This window comes from Python bivittatus, unplaced genomic scaffold (assembly GCF_059951505.1).
Source record: "Python bivittatus isolate LINGU-HERP-01145 unplaced genomic scaffold, Pbiv_v1 ctg000020_np1212, whole genome shotgun sequence".
NCBI lineage: Eukaryota > Metazoa > Chordata > Lepidosauria > Squamata > Pythonidae > Python > Python bivittatus.
In genome coordinates this window covers 77,585,191-77,598,027 of record NW_028277030.1, presented here as the reverse complement: position 1 = coordinate 77,598,027, position 12,837 = coordinate 77,585,191, and the positions used below count along the sequence as shown (strand labels likewise).

Genomic DNA, 12,837 nt, shown 5'->3' with positions numbered 1-12,837 from the left:
GTCTCCAGCTCGCCCTTCAAGTCTTTCAACAGTGGAAACTATCAAAGCTGAACTCCACTCCTTTGGAATCAGTGCCTTTCTATTTGCAAATGTCAATAGGGAGGTTACAGCAGGGGCCCACTAATCCAGATTATTCCAAATAACTGACATTAGTTTTTTTGGGGGGGCAATCAACTAAATCCTTGAAAACAAAACCAAATTCTACATGGTCAAGAGCAATAATGGCACGCACAGGAGTTTCCATTCTATAATGCAGTATCATACCTAAAATATTTCAGAAATGTCTAAGAAAGCTTTGTTCCTTTCATCCACACTGCACCTAACATGTATGCTCTCAAGGCTCCTATACCTCTAAAGATTTCTTGGTCTACGTGCTATGGAGTTTATTCATGCTCCAGCACATGAGTAACTTACATGGGTAAAAATAAAGGACTGGATAACAGTACACCAAAGACGCAGTTGCCTTCTATTCACTGCAAGTACCCCCTGTAAACGTTCTCTGCAAAGGAATATTACACCTCTATCTCAATTATGGTAAGATTTCAGGATATCAGTGACAGTATCTGGGGGGAGGGAAAAGACTGTATCTGCATATATTCTCCCTCAGTATATAGTCACTAGCAGTATCAATCAAGGAATTGATATCCCATTATTATATAATGGGATATAAAAAGATCAGAACCCTTAACTTCCTTTTATCTTTTCCGGAATTCCAAGGAATCTTCCCTGTCACCATAAACATCTGCTTACCAGCTGCTGTAAGGACTTCTGCCTGCTGTTCTTTCAGCTCTTCGGGTTTGTGGCTAAGCTCCACTTGCTCTTCTGTAATTCCATTAACGCTGGATATCTGTCCATTCTTATGTAAAAGCTACATTGACAAATGAAATAAAGGGAGGAGAAAGGGGGAAAAAACAGCTGTCAGTCAGCATACAACAACCTTTTAGTTACTTTTTTGTTGGTAGAAAGAGAACGTATTTTAGAATATATATTTTAAAGTTTGGAAATCATAAAGTGTACCTCCATGGCAGGCGATTTGATTAATTTCCTCATCAGTTTTCCAAACCAGATGCCTCCAAATCAATTTGACGATTCGGAAGGACTTCTGTACGTGTGGTAACACCTTTTTAAAAACTGATTCATCAAGTGAAGTATGAAATCATATTAGTATTCAGACTGAATTGACAATTGGAATCAGAGCTGATCTGTACCCCCAAAATACTCACACATACTATATAAATACTAATCCTCCCCACACCATGCTCCTTCATAGAATAATTCTTTTTTTCCTCCTGTTCATAAGCCAGTATTTGCTGGCACCAGCTTAATCAAAATGTATCATTTCTAGCCATGGACAGTGTGTTGACAGATGCAAAAGTAAAGACAGCCCAATCAGAAGCAATATGTAAGACTCAAAAGATAAAATGTCTTTCTCTGAAACAGTCATTTGAGATGCTGCTTGTATATGTTTGCCTTAATTAATGTGTCAGATTGAAAGGGGATGAGCTGGTTTGAAATCTGCCTCATAAATATACAGGTCTGCTTCCTCAGTTTGTTCTGATGAGACCCCAGTCCTAACTCTTGTCTCCTAAGCAATGCCCGTTTCCTGGTGCTGACAGTAATTTCAACTTTTTTTCTCAGACAGCTCTCCTCTCCTTGAGGGTTTTTCCCCCCTTTTTGTTTCATTCTCAGTTCTTTTGGTGTTCTACTTTTACCCAGCAGGAACTGTTTCCTGATTTTCTAATTATTAGCTGGATGGAGAACTGAGTGATTAATTAATTACCTCTTAGCATGGCTATCTCACTGGCCTTTTAATTCCTCCGAAAAACCAAGGCTTGCCTAGTTTGTACTTTCTGGGACATCTTCCCACTACACAAAAGTGTGTTAACTTTTGATCCCCCAAATTTATGTAAAACACCTCAGCTACTTCATTGTATCAGGGCACATCTCTCTCTCAAATGCCTCACATTCCAACAAAACACTGTACCCTACTTGTCAGTTAAAACTGTCTCTTACCAGACTTAAAGAAGAAGAATCCTCACCATAAATCAACCAATAACCCCTTAAATGCCAATCAGAACTGAAATCTGCATAATCACACTTTTTAAATTTTACAAGTATTTACTCATTAAAGTTTCTACAGTAGTTAACTTTTTCCTAAAGAGAACAAAAGACATTCTTTAAAATCAAAAACAGTAATAGCAATGGTAAAAAAAAAAAAAAAGCACAAATGGACTAATCCAAAAAGAGAGATCAAGTCTCAGGGGCCAACTTGCAGCAGGTAATTTTTGGAAGATCTGTGTAAAAACGAAAACCAGAAAAACCCTAAAGCTTGCTTTTCCTGCAGACAGACATGCTTTCATATGACTGTGAATGCAAGGAGAAGCCCCCCCCCCCACATTTACAAAACAAGAATTTCAGCTTAGTTTTAACTGAAAATAAATCTAGCTCTGAAATTCATGGGCAAGGCCCATACTCCACGTAAATTTAGGAGCATCCCATTTGAAATTAGTCATCTATATATGTAAATGATTGTTGTGAAATGAATTATTTAATTAATTTCCTCTGGCAAGGAGGAAAATAGGATACCTGTAATTGATAAATGAAGACGGATGAGAGCTATATTTGCTCATGCAATATTCAGTGGTTGCATCCTTTCAGGAACTGAAGACTCTTTGAAAAGAGAAATGATTTCATTCAGTTCCACATTTCATTCTCAACCCTGTGACCCCATCCCCCAATAACTATCTCATAAATAGCAACTACACTCTTCATAAATAGAATCCAGAATTGCCCAGTTATCAAAGCCTGAAGCAGTATCAGCATGCTGATGAATATGGATATGTCTCCTTCCATTTCTAATCACTGTCATTCCCAACATTCTTCATGACAGACTAAAGTCCATTCCAAAAATTCCACATACCAGGCCCAAAGACATTAATGCTAATTTTGTCTCACCAACTTAAATCCTTCCACACTGGTTGTTAGACATTCCTAAAATAAGATCGTTCCAGTTGTCTGAGCTGGATTAAACTAAGCAGCATACTAAAATATTTTTCTATGCTCTTAGATGACTCAGCAGCACAACACATTATAACAGTTAAAATTCTTTCAGCAGGACTGTCTTAAACATTTCAAAGTACAGGTAGTCCTCGACTTACCACCACAATAGGAACTGGAAAATTCATCGTTAAGTGGTGCGGTCATTAAACGAGATGTCATGTGACCTCACCCGATTTTACATTTTTGTGGCAGTCATTAAGCAAATCACTGTAGTCATTAAGTGAATCACATGGTCATTAGGTGAATCACACAGTTGTTAAGTGAATCACAGTTCCCCATTGATTTTGCTTGTCGTAAGCTGACTGGGAAGGTCGCAAATGGCAGTCAGGTGACCGTGGGACGCTGCAACTGCCGTAAATACATGCTGGTTGCCAAGTGCCCGAATTTTGATCACATGACCATGGGAATGTTGTGATGGTCATAAGTGCAAGAGCCGGTTGTAAGTCACTTTTTTCAGCGCCACTGTAACTTTGAACAGTCGCTAAACAAATGTCATAAGTCACGGACTACCTGTAGATCATTTCTATGTAGATTATACCAATAACATTTCCCCAGGAATGGCAAAAATAAATATAAATAGCATCAAATTACCATATATTCTTATCTGAAACAATAAATCCTATAAGAATATCATTTTGCTCATTTCAACATAACACTTTTGAGGAACTAAGCATTTGTAGAAGCCTCAAAAGATGCTACCAATCTACAAATATGACTATTAAACAACAACAACAAAAGCACTGGTGTCAAGATCAAACAAACCCTGCAGTAAACCGAATCACTTCTCTTCCTCCTTCCTGAGCAGACTGCTTTGTTTGCTACAGAAGGCTTAAGTTAGATAGGTAGGTAGATTGCTAGGTAGAGTATTAAGGAGGAGGGGGATAGGAGGCAGAGGTGCATTTTTATACTCCCAAAGCTCTCAGATGGGAAATTGGCTATTCTGTTTAAATATTCCCACAAAATACTTAAGCAAGGTTAATCCTGCAAAACAGAGGAACTTTAACTATGCACCTGAATTCTACTCCCCAGCTTCAGGTACGTCATTCCACTGAGAAAACTGGCAATAGCACTAATCAGCTATTAGGAGTGGATGGGCTTGATGTGCAGTGCCTAAACCCTAGCAACTCCTTTTAATATAATATAATATAATATAATATAATATAATATAATATAATATAATATAATATAATATAATATAATATAATAATGATTAAATAAATACATACATCCTTTAAAATTCTTACTTCATCATTAAGATTGCTGTGTTATACAAATATACAGTAGGAAGCCTTCTGAATATAGCAGCACTTACTATACTATTCGGTTAATTTTTTAAAAAATGGAAAATATGTCTTTAAGCTGAAATGTATGAATTTTCATGTGATTTGTGGGAGGCTTGTTTATTTTTTTCAAGGCTTTTAAGTCTCTGGTCAGAATTACAGTTGTTTTAACTTAGAAGTTAATCACAGATGCTCTTTGTCATGTTCTGAAAAAGAAGGTGTTGTTTTTATTAGCACTATTCTTTGGAACAGAAAATCCCAAATATTTATAGTACACTCGAAGACATTTAGGAAGCAGAGTAAGTAGCAGTTACGTACTATGATAGCAATGGTAGAGGCAAACTCCTCTAGACTGAATTATTACACTGCAGAGTTCAGAACTCCCAAAAGCAAAGATTCAAGGCTATCTAAGTTAGATCTCATTCCCCTCTCTACAACTTCTCTGCTGTGATGTGCTGTTTGTTATTATGCCAGTTTCTTTTATTGTTTTACAAATAAAGTTTGCAGTAGGACATTACATGGTTCAGAAATATGCTCACTTAAGTATCTTTATATGTACAAAAACCTATATACATCAATATGTGTAACCCTTTCTCACAGCATTGAAAAGAACTCCTGGTTCACCTGTCCTTGGCACCTGCTTCTGTCCATGCCCAGGAACCCAGCTCTTCCCATTAAAATAAATTATTCAATCTCCAGTGTTGGAAAGGGAGATCAAAATTTCATCTGGGTCTGTCAGTGCATGGACAGTATACCCACCCCAAACAGAAAATAAAATGAGCAACTTTAACCATGTATTTTCTACTAACAGATTTATGACTTGGCTGAACCTTAACATACCTTCTTTTATATATCTTCACCTGGCATTTGTCCTACGCTTGCTGCACGTGCATGGCAGAGAGTGTGGCAAAATGAAGGGTAAACACAACCTCAGTGCTTTGTCGATGGCTACTGGGAATCCAATATGGAACTTTTTGTTTACATTTTCCTCAATAAACCAGACAGGCAAACTATTTATTTCTAATCCAAATCCTTAGAAAAGAGGCTCCTCTTTTGGAGAAAGAGTAGAGGACGGAAGAATACTCCCTCATACACTCTTTTCCTCTTCTCTCCCTCAAGAAATCCCTCCATGGCCCTGCTGTACAAAAACTAACTTCCAAGACGTTGCTGTGTAAGCCTCCAGTTCTGAAAAATCAGTAAAGAAGGTTGTCTCCCTTTTGTGAATTTCCTTTCAGCACAGAATAGGTGAAGAGGGCAGGAAAGAGTATAGAATTAGATGTAAGACAACTACAGCTTCAGTTGCTCTTTTGGGACTGTACAATGAATGACATAACTGAGGCAATTTCTGTAATAAGGAAATTGTTGTTTTCCAGCACTTAAAGACTACTGGCTGGTTCCTGCCAATGTCCAACATTGCTTCCAAAAAATTGTCAGGGTGGCTGCTTCACAAGTGATGTGGGCACCGATTGAATGGTCCTGCTGATTAAGTCTTCTGGGCCCTTTCCAACAATAAAATCTAATTGCAAACAACAAAATATGAAGCTGTCCATTAGCATAACATAAAACACACCAAGCAAAACCAAAAGTTACATGTGTTTTATATTTTTAAATTAAAACATTTAAAGGCCCAGGTTAATAAAATCAGATCCAATCTAGCTTCAAGGGACTACCGAGCACGTTTCTCTATAAAAATTATTCCATAGCCAGGGAAGTGGAAATTATGTTTCCAGTTACCCTTATATTTATTCCTATTATTTTAAATATTCTGCTACAGATATTAATTCCCATATCCATGTCATGCATAAGGCTTTGACTCTGTTCAGTAATCAATCACCCAATATGCAGTTTAAAAAAATTGGCAGGCCCGCATAAAAAATATACAGCAATTTATCCTCTAAATATCCAGAGTAGTATTGCACCCTTACAATTAGAAGGAAGAGGAGATAACATTTGATATTGATAACAGAAATTCCATAGGAGTAAGTCTTTTTTTTAACAGCTGTTAATAAAAAGCCTATTTTTCATACATAATAAATGAAAACAAAATCCCTGCTCTTTGTGAGGGTCAAGGTCCAAAACAGCAACCTTCCTTCTTTATTGTTTTTGTGTTTCACCTCTGCCTAGATACATTCAGTGCAATTGCTCTGTAGGATGAAGACACAACATGGATGCAAAAATGATTAGGGAAAGAACGCTGTACTACAGAGTTCATGCAGTAAATGAAATGAAGATACGGCTTTCCCAGAAGGTGCTGTCCAAAGGAAAAAATATACAAAATAGCTCCTCAGAGTTCATTTATTTGGAAACCAAAAATAATTAAGCACAAAACAGAATGATGCACAGTATGTATGTGCTGTTTCTAATCCAAATATTTTCCCCCACAGCAATATCTTTCTAAGAGATTAGGACTAGTCCCTTCAGATTTCTGCCAACACAATATCCTTCTACACTTCCACACTTTTCCTGGTTCCTACACACCTCCTCAAATCCTCTTCCCCTGACATGTAAATTAATTTGGCTGTGCAACTAACCCAATCTCCCTTTTATCAGTCCCAATCAAACCACAACGTCTCTTTTTGAAAGGACCTTGTTTTCCACTAGCGATTTCCTCCATCCAGTTTTGTATTCAATGCTGCACTTTAAGGAAGATATAGAAACACAGGAACAAGTTCATAGGAGGGTAACAAAGGTGGTCAGTAGGAGTAGGAGCTGCAGGAACTGAATATGTTTGGCTGGGAGAAGAAATGCACGACACTTTCCAAATAGCTGAAAAACAGTTACACAGAAAGGACAGATATTTGTTTTCTGTTGCCCCAAAGCACAGAACTAGAACAAGCAGCCTTAAATTACAGAAAGTACACTGGAAAACCGTTTTAACAGAAATGGCAGCTCAACTATAGGAACAATTGATGTCAGCATACAAAATCTTAAAGTAACAAAGATAAATGAATTTTCCCCATTTTTCTTTGTTTGGGTTTTCACCTGAGACCACTAGAATGCTGTGCATATACTTAACGCGGTTTGCATAAACCCTTTCCTCTCCTGGGGTAGGGCGGGATAGAAAAGAAAATAGGATCACCCCTTCCAACCTAACCAGCTGCCTATCCTGCCACTGAAATCACTAAAATTCATGCATGGACAAAATGTTCGGAAAAAGCCTACAAATGTTATCAATCAAAACACCTAACTGTGGGTCACACAGTTAGTTTCTAGATTCTCTTTCAAGCTGTTCAGGCCTTTACAGGTTAGCACTTATCCTTGTGGGCTCTAAATTGTTACACCCACATATTTGTGGACCTAGGACAATGAACAGGTGCACCAGGTAGGAGCGAGGGAATGATGTAGACTTGGTGTCTATTATACTTAATCTGAACCAGCCCACATATAACTAAACATCAGAACAGCTGTATGTACAAAATGTTAAAAAGTTTGTATCAACAGCTATGCCTGAATAGGTCATTTTCCACCCTCCAGATTTCCACAGCAGTTATCTTACAATATCACCTGTTCTAATAATCCACTGGGAAACTGAGTATGTAATAGATTTAAACAACCACAGGGAGCAGTAAAGTACTTTTTTTAAAGAACTCTGAATATTTTTCTTGACTGCTGTATTATCTAAGTTGATTTCTATAGAAAGAGCTTTCAAAACTCAGACATATTTGATAAAAACTGTTTTTAAGCAATTTATCATCTTTTTCTTTTTCTTTTTTTTTAAACGTCCCTTTTAACCTGAAATTTATGGAATTGTTTTTCTTGTCCACAAGACTTAGAGCCAAAGTGTGTGTGTGTGTGTGTGCGCGCACACGTGCACACGTGCACGTGCATGTATAATATACATACATAATCACACACTAATTTATTTATATAGCCATCTGTGTCACACTTGTGACTCTGGGCAGTGCACACAATTAAAACAACAAAAAAGCAAATAATCAAATCAATTAAAAGCAACCATTAATATACAATTAAAAAGTTAAAACTATCATCATCATCATCATCATCATCATCATCACGGGTGGTGAGATCCCCGGGCATGAAGACAAAACCAGGTTTCCTAGCTTTTGAAATTCACACACACAGGGAAATCCATTCCCACCCCACCCAGGCTTCTTTCCCTGTGATGAAAAGCAGTATGGTGAGCTCCCTTCCTCTTTCTGCCCATGGGAAAAGTAGCCTAAAAGAGATGGCTATGAGCAGTATAACTGCCATAGGGAAAGAATTAAGCATTCCTTTCATAATTGCCTCTCCTCCACTCAAACTAACCTTTTCCTAAGGTTGTTTTGTTTTAAAAGGGGGGAAAGGAGATGACTGATATGCACATAAGACCTTTTAGGTGCCCTTTTTAGATCTAAGGAGAGTCAGGAATTACAGCCTCTCGACATCCCAGGCAGCGTAATGAAAGGCCAGGCTGTCTGGAGACGCAGCGATTTCCCAACAGCTCTGAAGGGGAGATAAGGAAATTTCAGGCAAGGGCAGCTTGTCAGCTGCATTTGCAAGAAGTACGTTCTTGTTCCTCAGATGGACAGTCGTCAGACCAGTGTTTCTCAACCTTGGCAACTTTAAGAGCCGTGGACTTCAACTCCCAGAATCTCCCAACCAGCCCACAGGTCTTAAAGTTGCTAAGGTTGAGAAACACTTCGTTAGACAGTATAAATGTCTTAATTTAGGATAACAGGCAAGCCAAAATCACTGAACACATTTTCCTCTCCTGCTCATTTTCAGAAGCATCCACAGTCCCCTTATTCTCCCACTACTTACTAGGTAACCAAGCTGCACAGAACAATTTTGAATCTCCCTGCTACTCTTTGTCTCCAATCCCTTTATAACATATAATGTTGCCAAGTTCACACAGCAATGTGTAAAATCTACTGGGCACAGTATAAAAATGAGTTTGACATTTAAGCATACAGACTGTTCCTATGAAAATCTGATAACTGAAATTTTAAAAGTAAACAATTTAATTTTGTTGTGTCTTCTTAACTGGGGAAAAATATATATTACCCCTCTTTTGATTACACAACTTACTATTACTAGTTGTTGATTTCACTCTAAATGAGATTCTTAGCTTTTGACTTGGTTATCAGTTTCAGACATTTTATTATGCCATTATGAAAATCATCAATCAACTTTACACTGGAGTTAAGTCCATAAGCTTTTAAATGGTTTGCAGAGTATCAAGGATTGGAATTTACTACAAAATAGTATGTTTATAAACTACTCTCTGGAAACATTCTTGGTATTCTGCAATCTTTTCAATCTTTCCCATGACTTTTGATCTTCAAATGCTCTTGCTTGATCACTCTGCTATCACAGCACTCTTGGCTGACAAAGATTACACAACTCTTTTTGTAACCACAGTTACCTGAGCTGCAATATAGGTGTCTATTATCTCCTATACAGTATGACACCAGGAAGATATTAGATGCCAAATTAAATGAGATAAACTATGTCATGCACACTCTGTTTAGATAATTAAAGTGAAAGTCTTTCAGTGGTGCCTTGTTTTTGTTATATATTGAGAAAATAATGCTCATCCTTTCTCAATCATTCTAAATCAGTATCCCTAGAAATATATGTGTTGTGAAAAACTGAGAATAGCAGGGTCAGCCCGAGACCTTTCACTGCCTGATGAAAAGCAAGCAATAGCATTCCCATGGTCAAGGTGCATAGTATTCCTAAAATATATGGTGTTGCTCTAAGCAAAAATTCCACCTCAAAGCACCAGCAGAACAAACAACATCTGCACTGACTGCCTCTTCTTCATAGAAGACTATAATCAGTCCCCCCACCCACCCAAACTGAGGTGAAATCAGACAAATATTTGCTATAAACCACATACATCCCCGCCTTCCTAATCTAATGCTCTCTAGCCATTATAATAACATCTCTGATGAATGTTAAGTTGAAGTGAGCTGAGATATCCCATGGGTTTATACATATTTTGATTCATTTCCATTGTATTGTATTGTATTGTATTGTATTGTATTCCTCAATGTATTTATTCATGAAAAATCACTTATGCAAATTGATATAATCCATGTTTTTGCCTTAAAATATCCCCCTCACTTTAATGAGGTGTGTTTTCAACATGCATATACAGGACTTTAAGTAATGTAATATACTCTAGACCAGAGGTTCCCAAATTATGGGGCATACCCCCCTGGGAATGCATGAAGAAATTCAAGGGTGAATTTTTTTAGCAAACATCTTCATGTAAAAAATACTGTGATTGTAATGGTATTTTCAAAGTCTGAGTGAGATTCACATCCTGGCCACCTGTACATTCCTTAGGTACCAGAGGTAAAATTAGCCTCCGTGTGTCCATTAGTAAAAACACTGAAAGGTCTCTGCCTTCCTTAACAAGTTGAAAGATAAGCTGGGTTCTAAAGTGAAAGCCATGTAATTGCTGAGTTTTTTGTAACCTTATTCCATTTCTTTTCAATAAATCTTGTTAAAGGAAACTCTGGGAAAATCTTGTTTTCAATTGATATCAGCTGCAAAGACCTTGACAGAAACTTTTAAATGAAGCGCTAACAGACGGGGAAGTTTGGTGGATGTGTGGCAGGATCCTCAAGGCTGGGCAGCTGGTGGGAAGACTGCTAGAAAGATGTGAGAATGGAGGCACAATGCATACTTTTACACATGCGCAAACTGCAGATAGGGTTTAAAAGGCATTCAGGTGGGGAAGTGTGAGGGTTTCTGAGATCAGATCAAGCAAAACTGTAGTACTTAAATCAATTTCTATTCTCCCCTCATAAACATACACACACACTAAATGTCAAGAGTTTCAAATACGTATATGTTGTGGCAACTGGTATCTTAACACCGATTCACAAATTATATGAGCATTTAGTTACAAGACAGATCTACTAATCCATTTAGAGGTCTAATTTTTAGAGCCCTTGAGAGGTTAGCTAAATCCTTAAAATTAATAACAATTTGTAAATTGTCTCTATCAATTAAAAAATAAGCAGCTACAATATATGGTGAACGCAAACTATTCTTTGGATTAGATGTTGAAAAAAATTACATGGCTAAACATAGTATACCACCAGATGTCAATACTCAGATATTTTTTTTGTTTGGATCATATAGGAAGAAGAGATTATGAAATGCAAAGTAGTAGTGGCTCATTTGTTTTCTCTGTGGACAAAATATGTATTATTAAGAACTCCCTCCACCTCATCCTTTTCAAAGCAATTAATTCCCACCAACCTGCTAGAGAAGTGTAGGAAAAGAGTTCATTAGGGGACAGAATACCCCATATCCTGCATTAAGGGAAGAAATGCTTCTTCCCCCATGTCAGCATTTATGGCAATTATAAGAATGCACATATAATTTTCTCTTGGGGGAAGTGTTGGTTGACATCAGTATCAATTATAATTATACCAATTTTTCTGAAACAGAGATAATGAAAGAAACAGAAAGGAGTGCTAGCAGTCAGAGGCAAAAGTAGCCCATTTCCAATTTTTTTTCTCCATTAGGATCTCCTAGAGCTATTAAGGGAAAACAAAGAGAGAAAAACTGCTGTTCATGATTCAGAGCCTGGCTGGGGCAGGGAGGTAGGGGTGGCTAGAGACATAATATTTAATCAATTCCAAGATAAACACTGTGGTCCTATGCTAATTCTGTGTAAGCCCCTTACAACATACTTTTGTATACTTTTTAATAAATCCACATAGAGAGCGAAGAGAGCAATACTAAGAGACACAAGCAGCATGGTTGAGGCGGGGGGGGCAAGGAAAAAAGAGGCATGTTTTGCTTTCCTCTTTTGGAAGGCAAGTGAATTAGAAGATTGGTTGAAGCAGGGCAAGGAGAGGACAAGAGCAACAAACCAACCAAGTGAGACTGCAAACCCCTCCCCTTCCAGTTATAAGATATGTATTTAGCAAAGAAGGAGATGAGAGAAAAGCAAAAGTAGAGGGAAGGGGGAATCCAAGAAGCTGGTTCAAGATCCCTTCTGCATACTCCAAGGAAATGGACAAAAGAGGATTTCAAAATAGATTTTGTCCATGGTTTGCTGAACAGTTTTGAAACTGCAGCTAAGGGGCAAGGAAAGGGGCAAAGCTGCTGCCACCACATTACCAGCCCAAGGTCAGCCAGCACTTCCCAGAAGCTGACACCTCAAAGCCATGTCTCCTTATGATGTCCTTCTAGTGAACTGGAAAGAACCAGAACACTCTTTCTGCCATTCTTCTTCTTCCTGATGGAGTATGTTGCCCTTCCCAAAACATGGACAATCAGGAACCTCCTATAGTTTCTGAAGATGAATGAAAGAAGGAATACCAGCTGTGGGAAACACCAAATAGTTGAAATCTTTCTGATCTGTTGAACTTCTGTTTTATTTCCAAAACACAACATACAGTGGAAGGTTGTCTATTGCCAAACTACTTCTGAATTCAGTCACCACCAGAACAGAAGGAGTTGTTATTATGTAATTATAATGCAGACCTTGGAAAGGAACTGCTAAATTTTAGTTCTTCACTGTGATGTG

General features: G+C 37.8%; 1 protein-coding gene across 3 annotated transcripts in view; it reads right to left on the bottom strand.

Moving 5' to 3' along the window:
- The window catches only part of AKAP12 (A-kinase anchoring protein 12), a 76,859-nt gene that overhangs the window by 37,894 nt on the left and 26,128 nt on the right, over positions 1-12,837 (bottom strand). For 2 of the 3 annotated variants that reach the window (XM_088142038.1, XM_088142029.1), the window contains one exon: positions 751-868. In XM_088142038.1, coding sequence (XP_087998164.1) covers positions 751-868 — 118 coding nt within the window. Of the gene's footprint in view, positions 1-750; positions 869-1,017; positions 1,039-12,837 lie in introns of those variants that run through there. The other variant, XM_088142047.1, reaches the window with a different exon arrangement.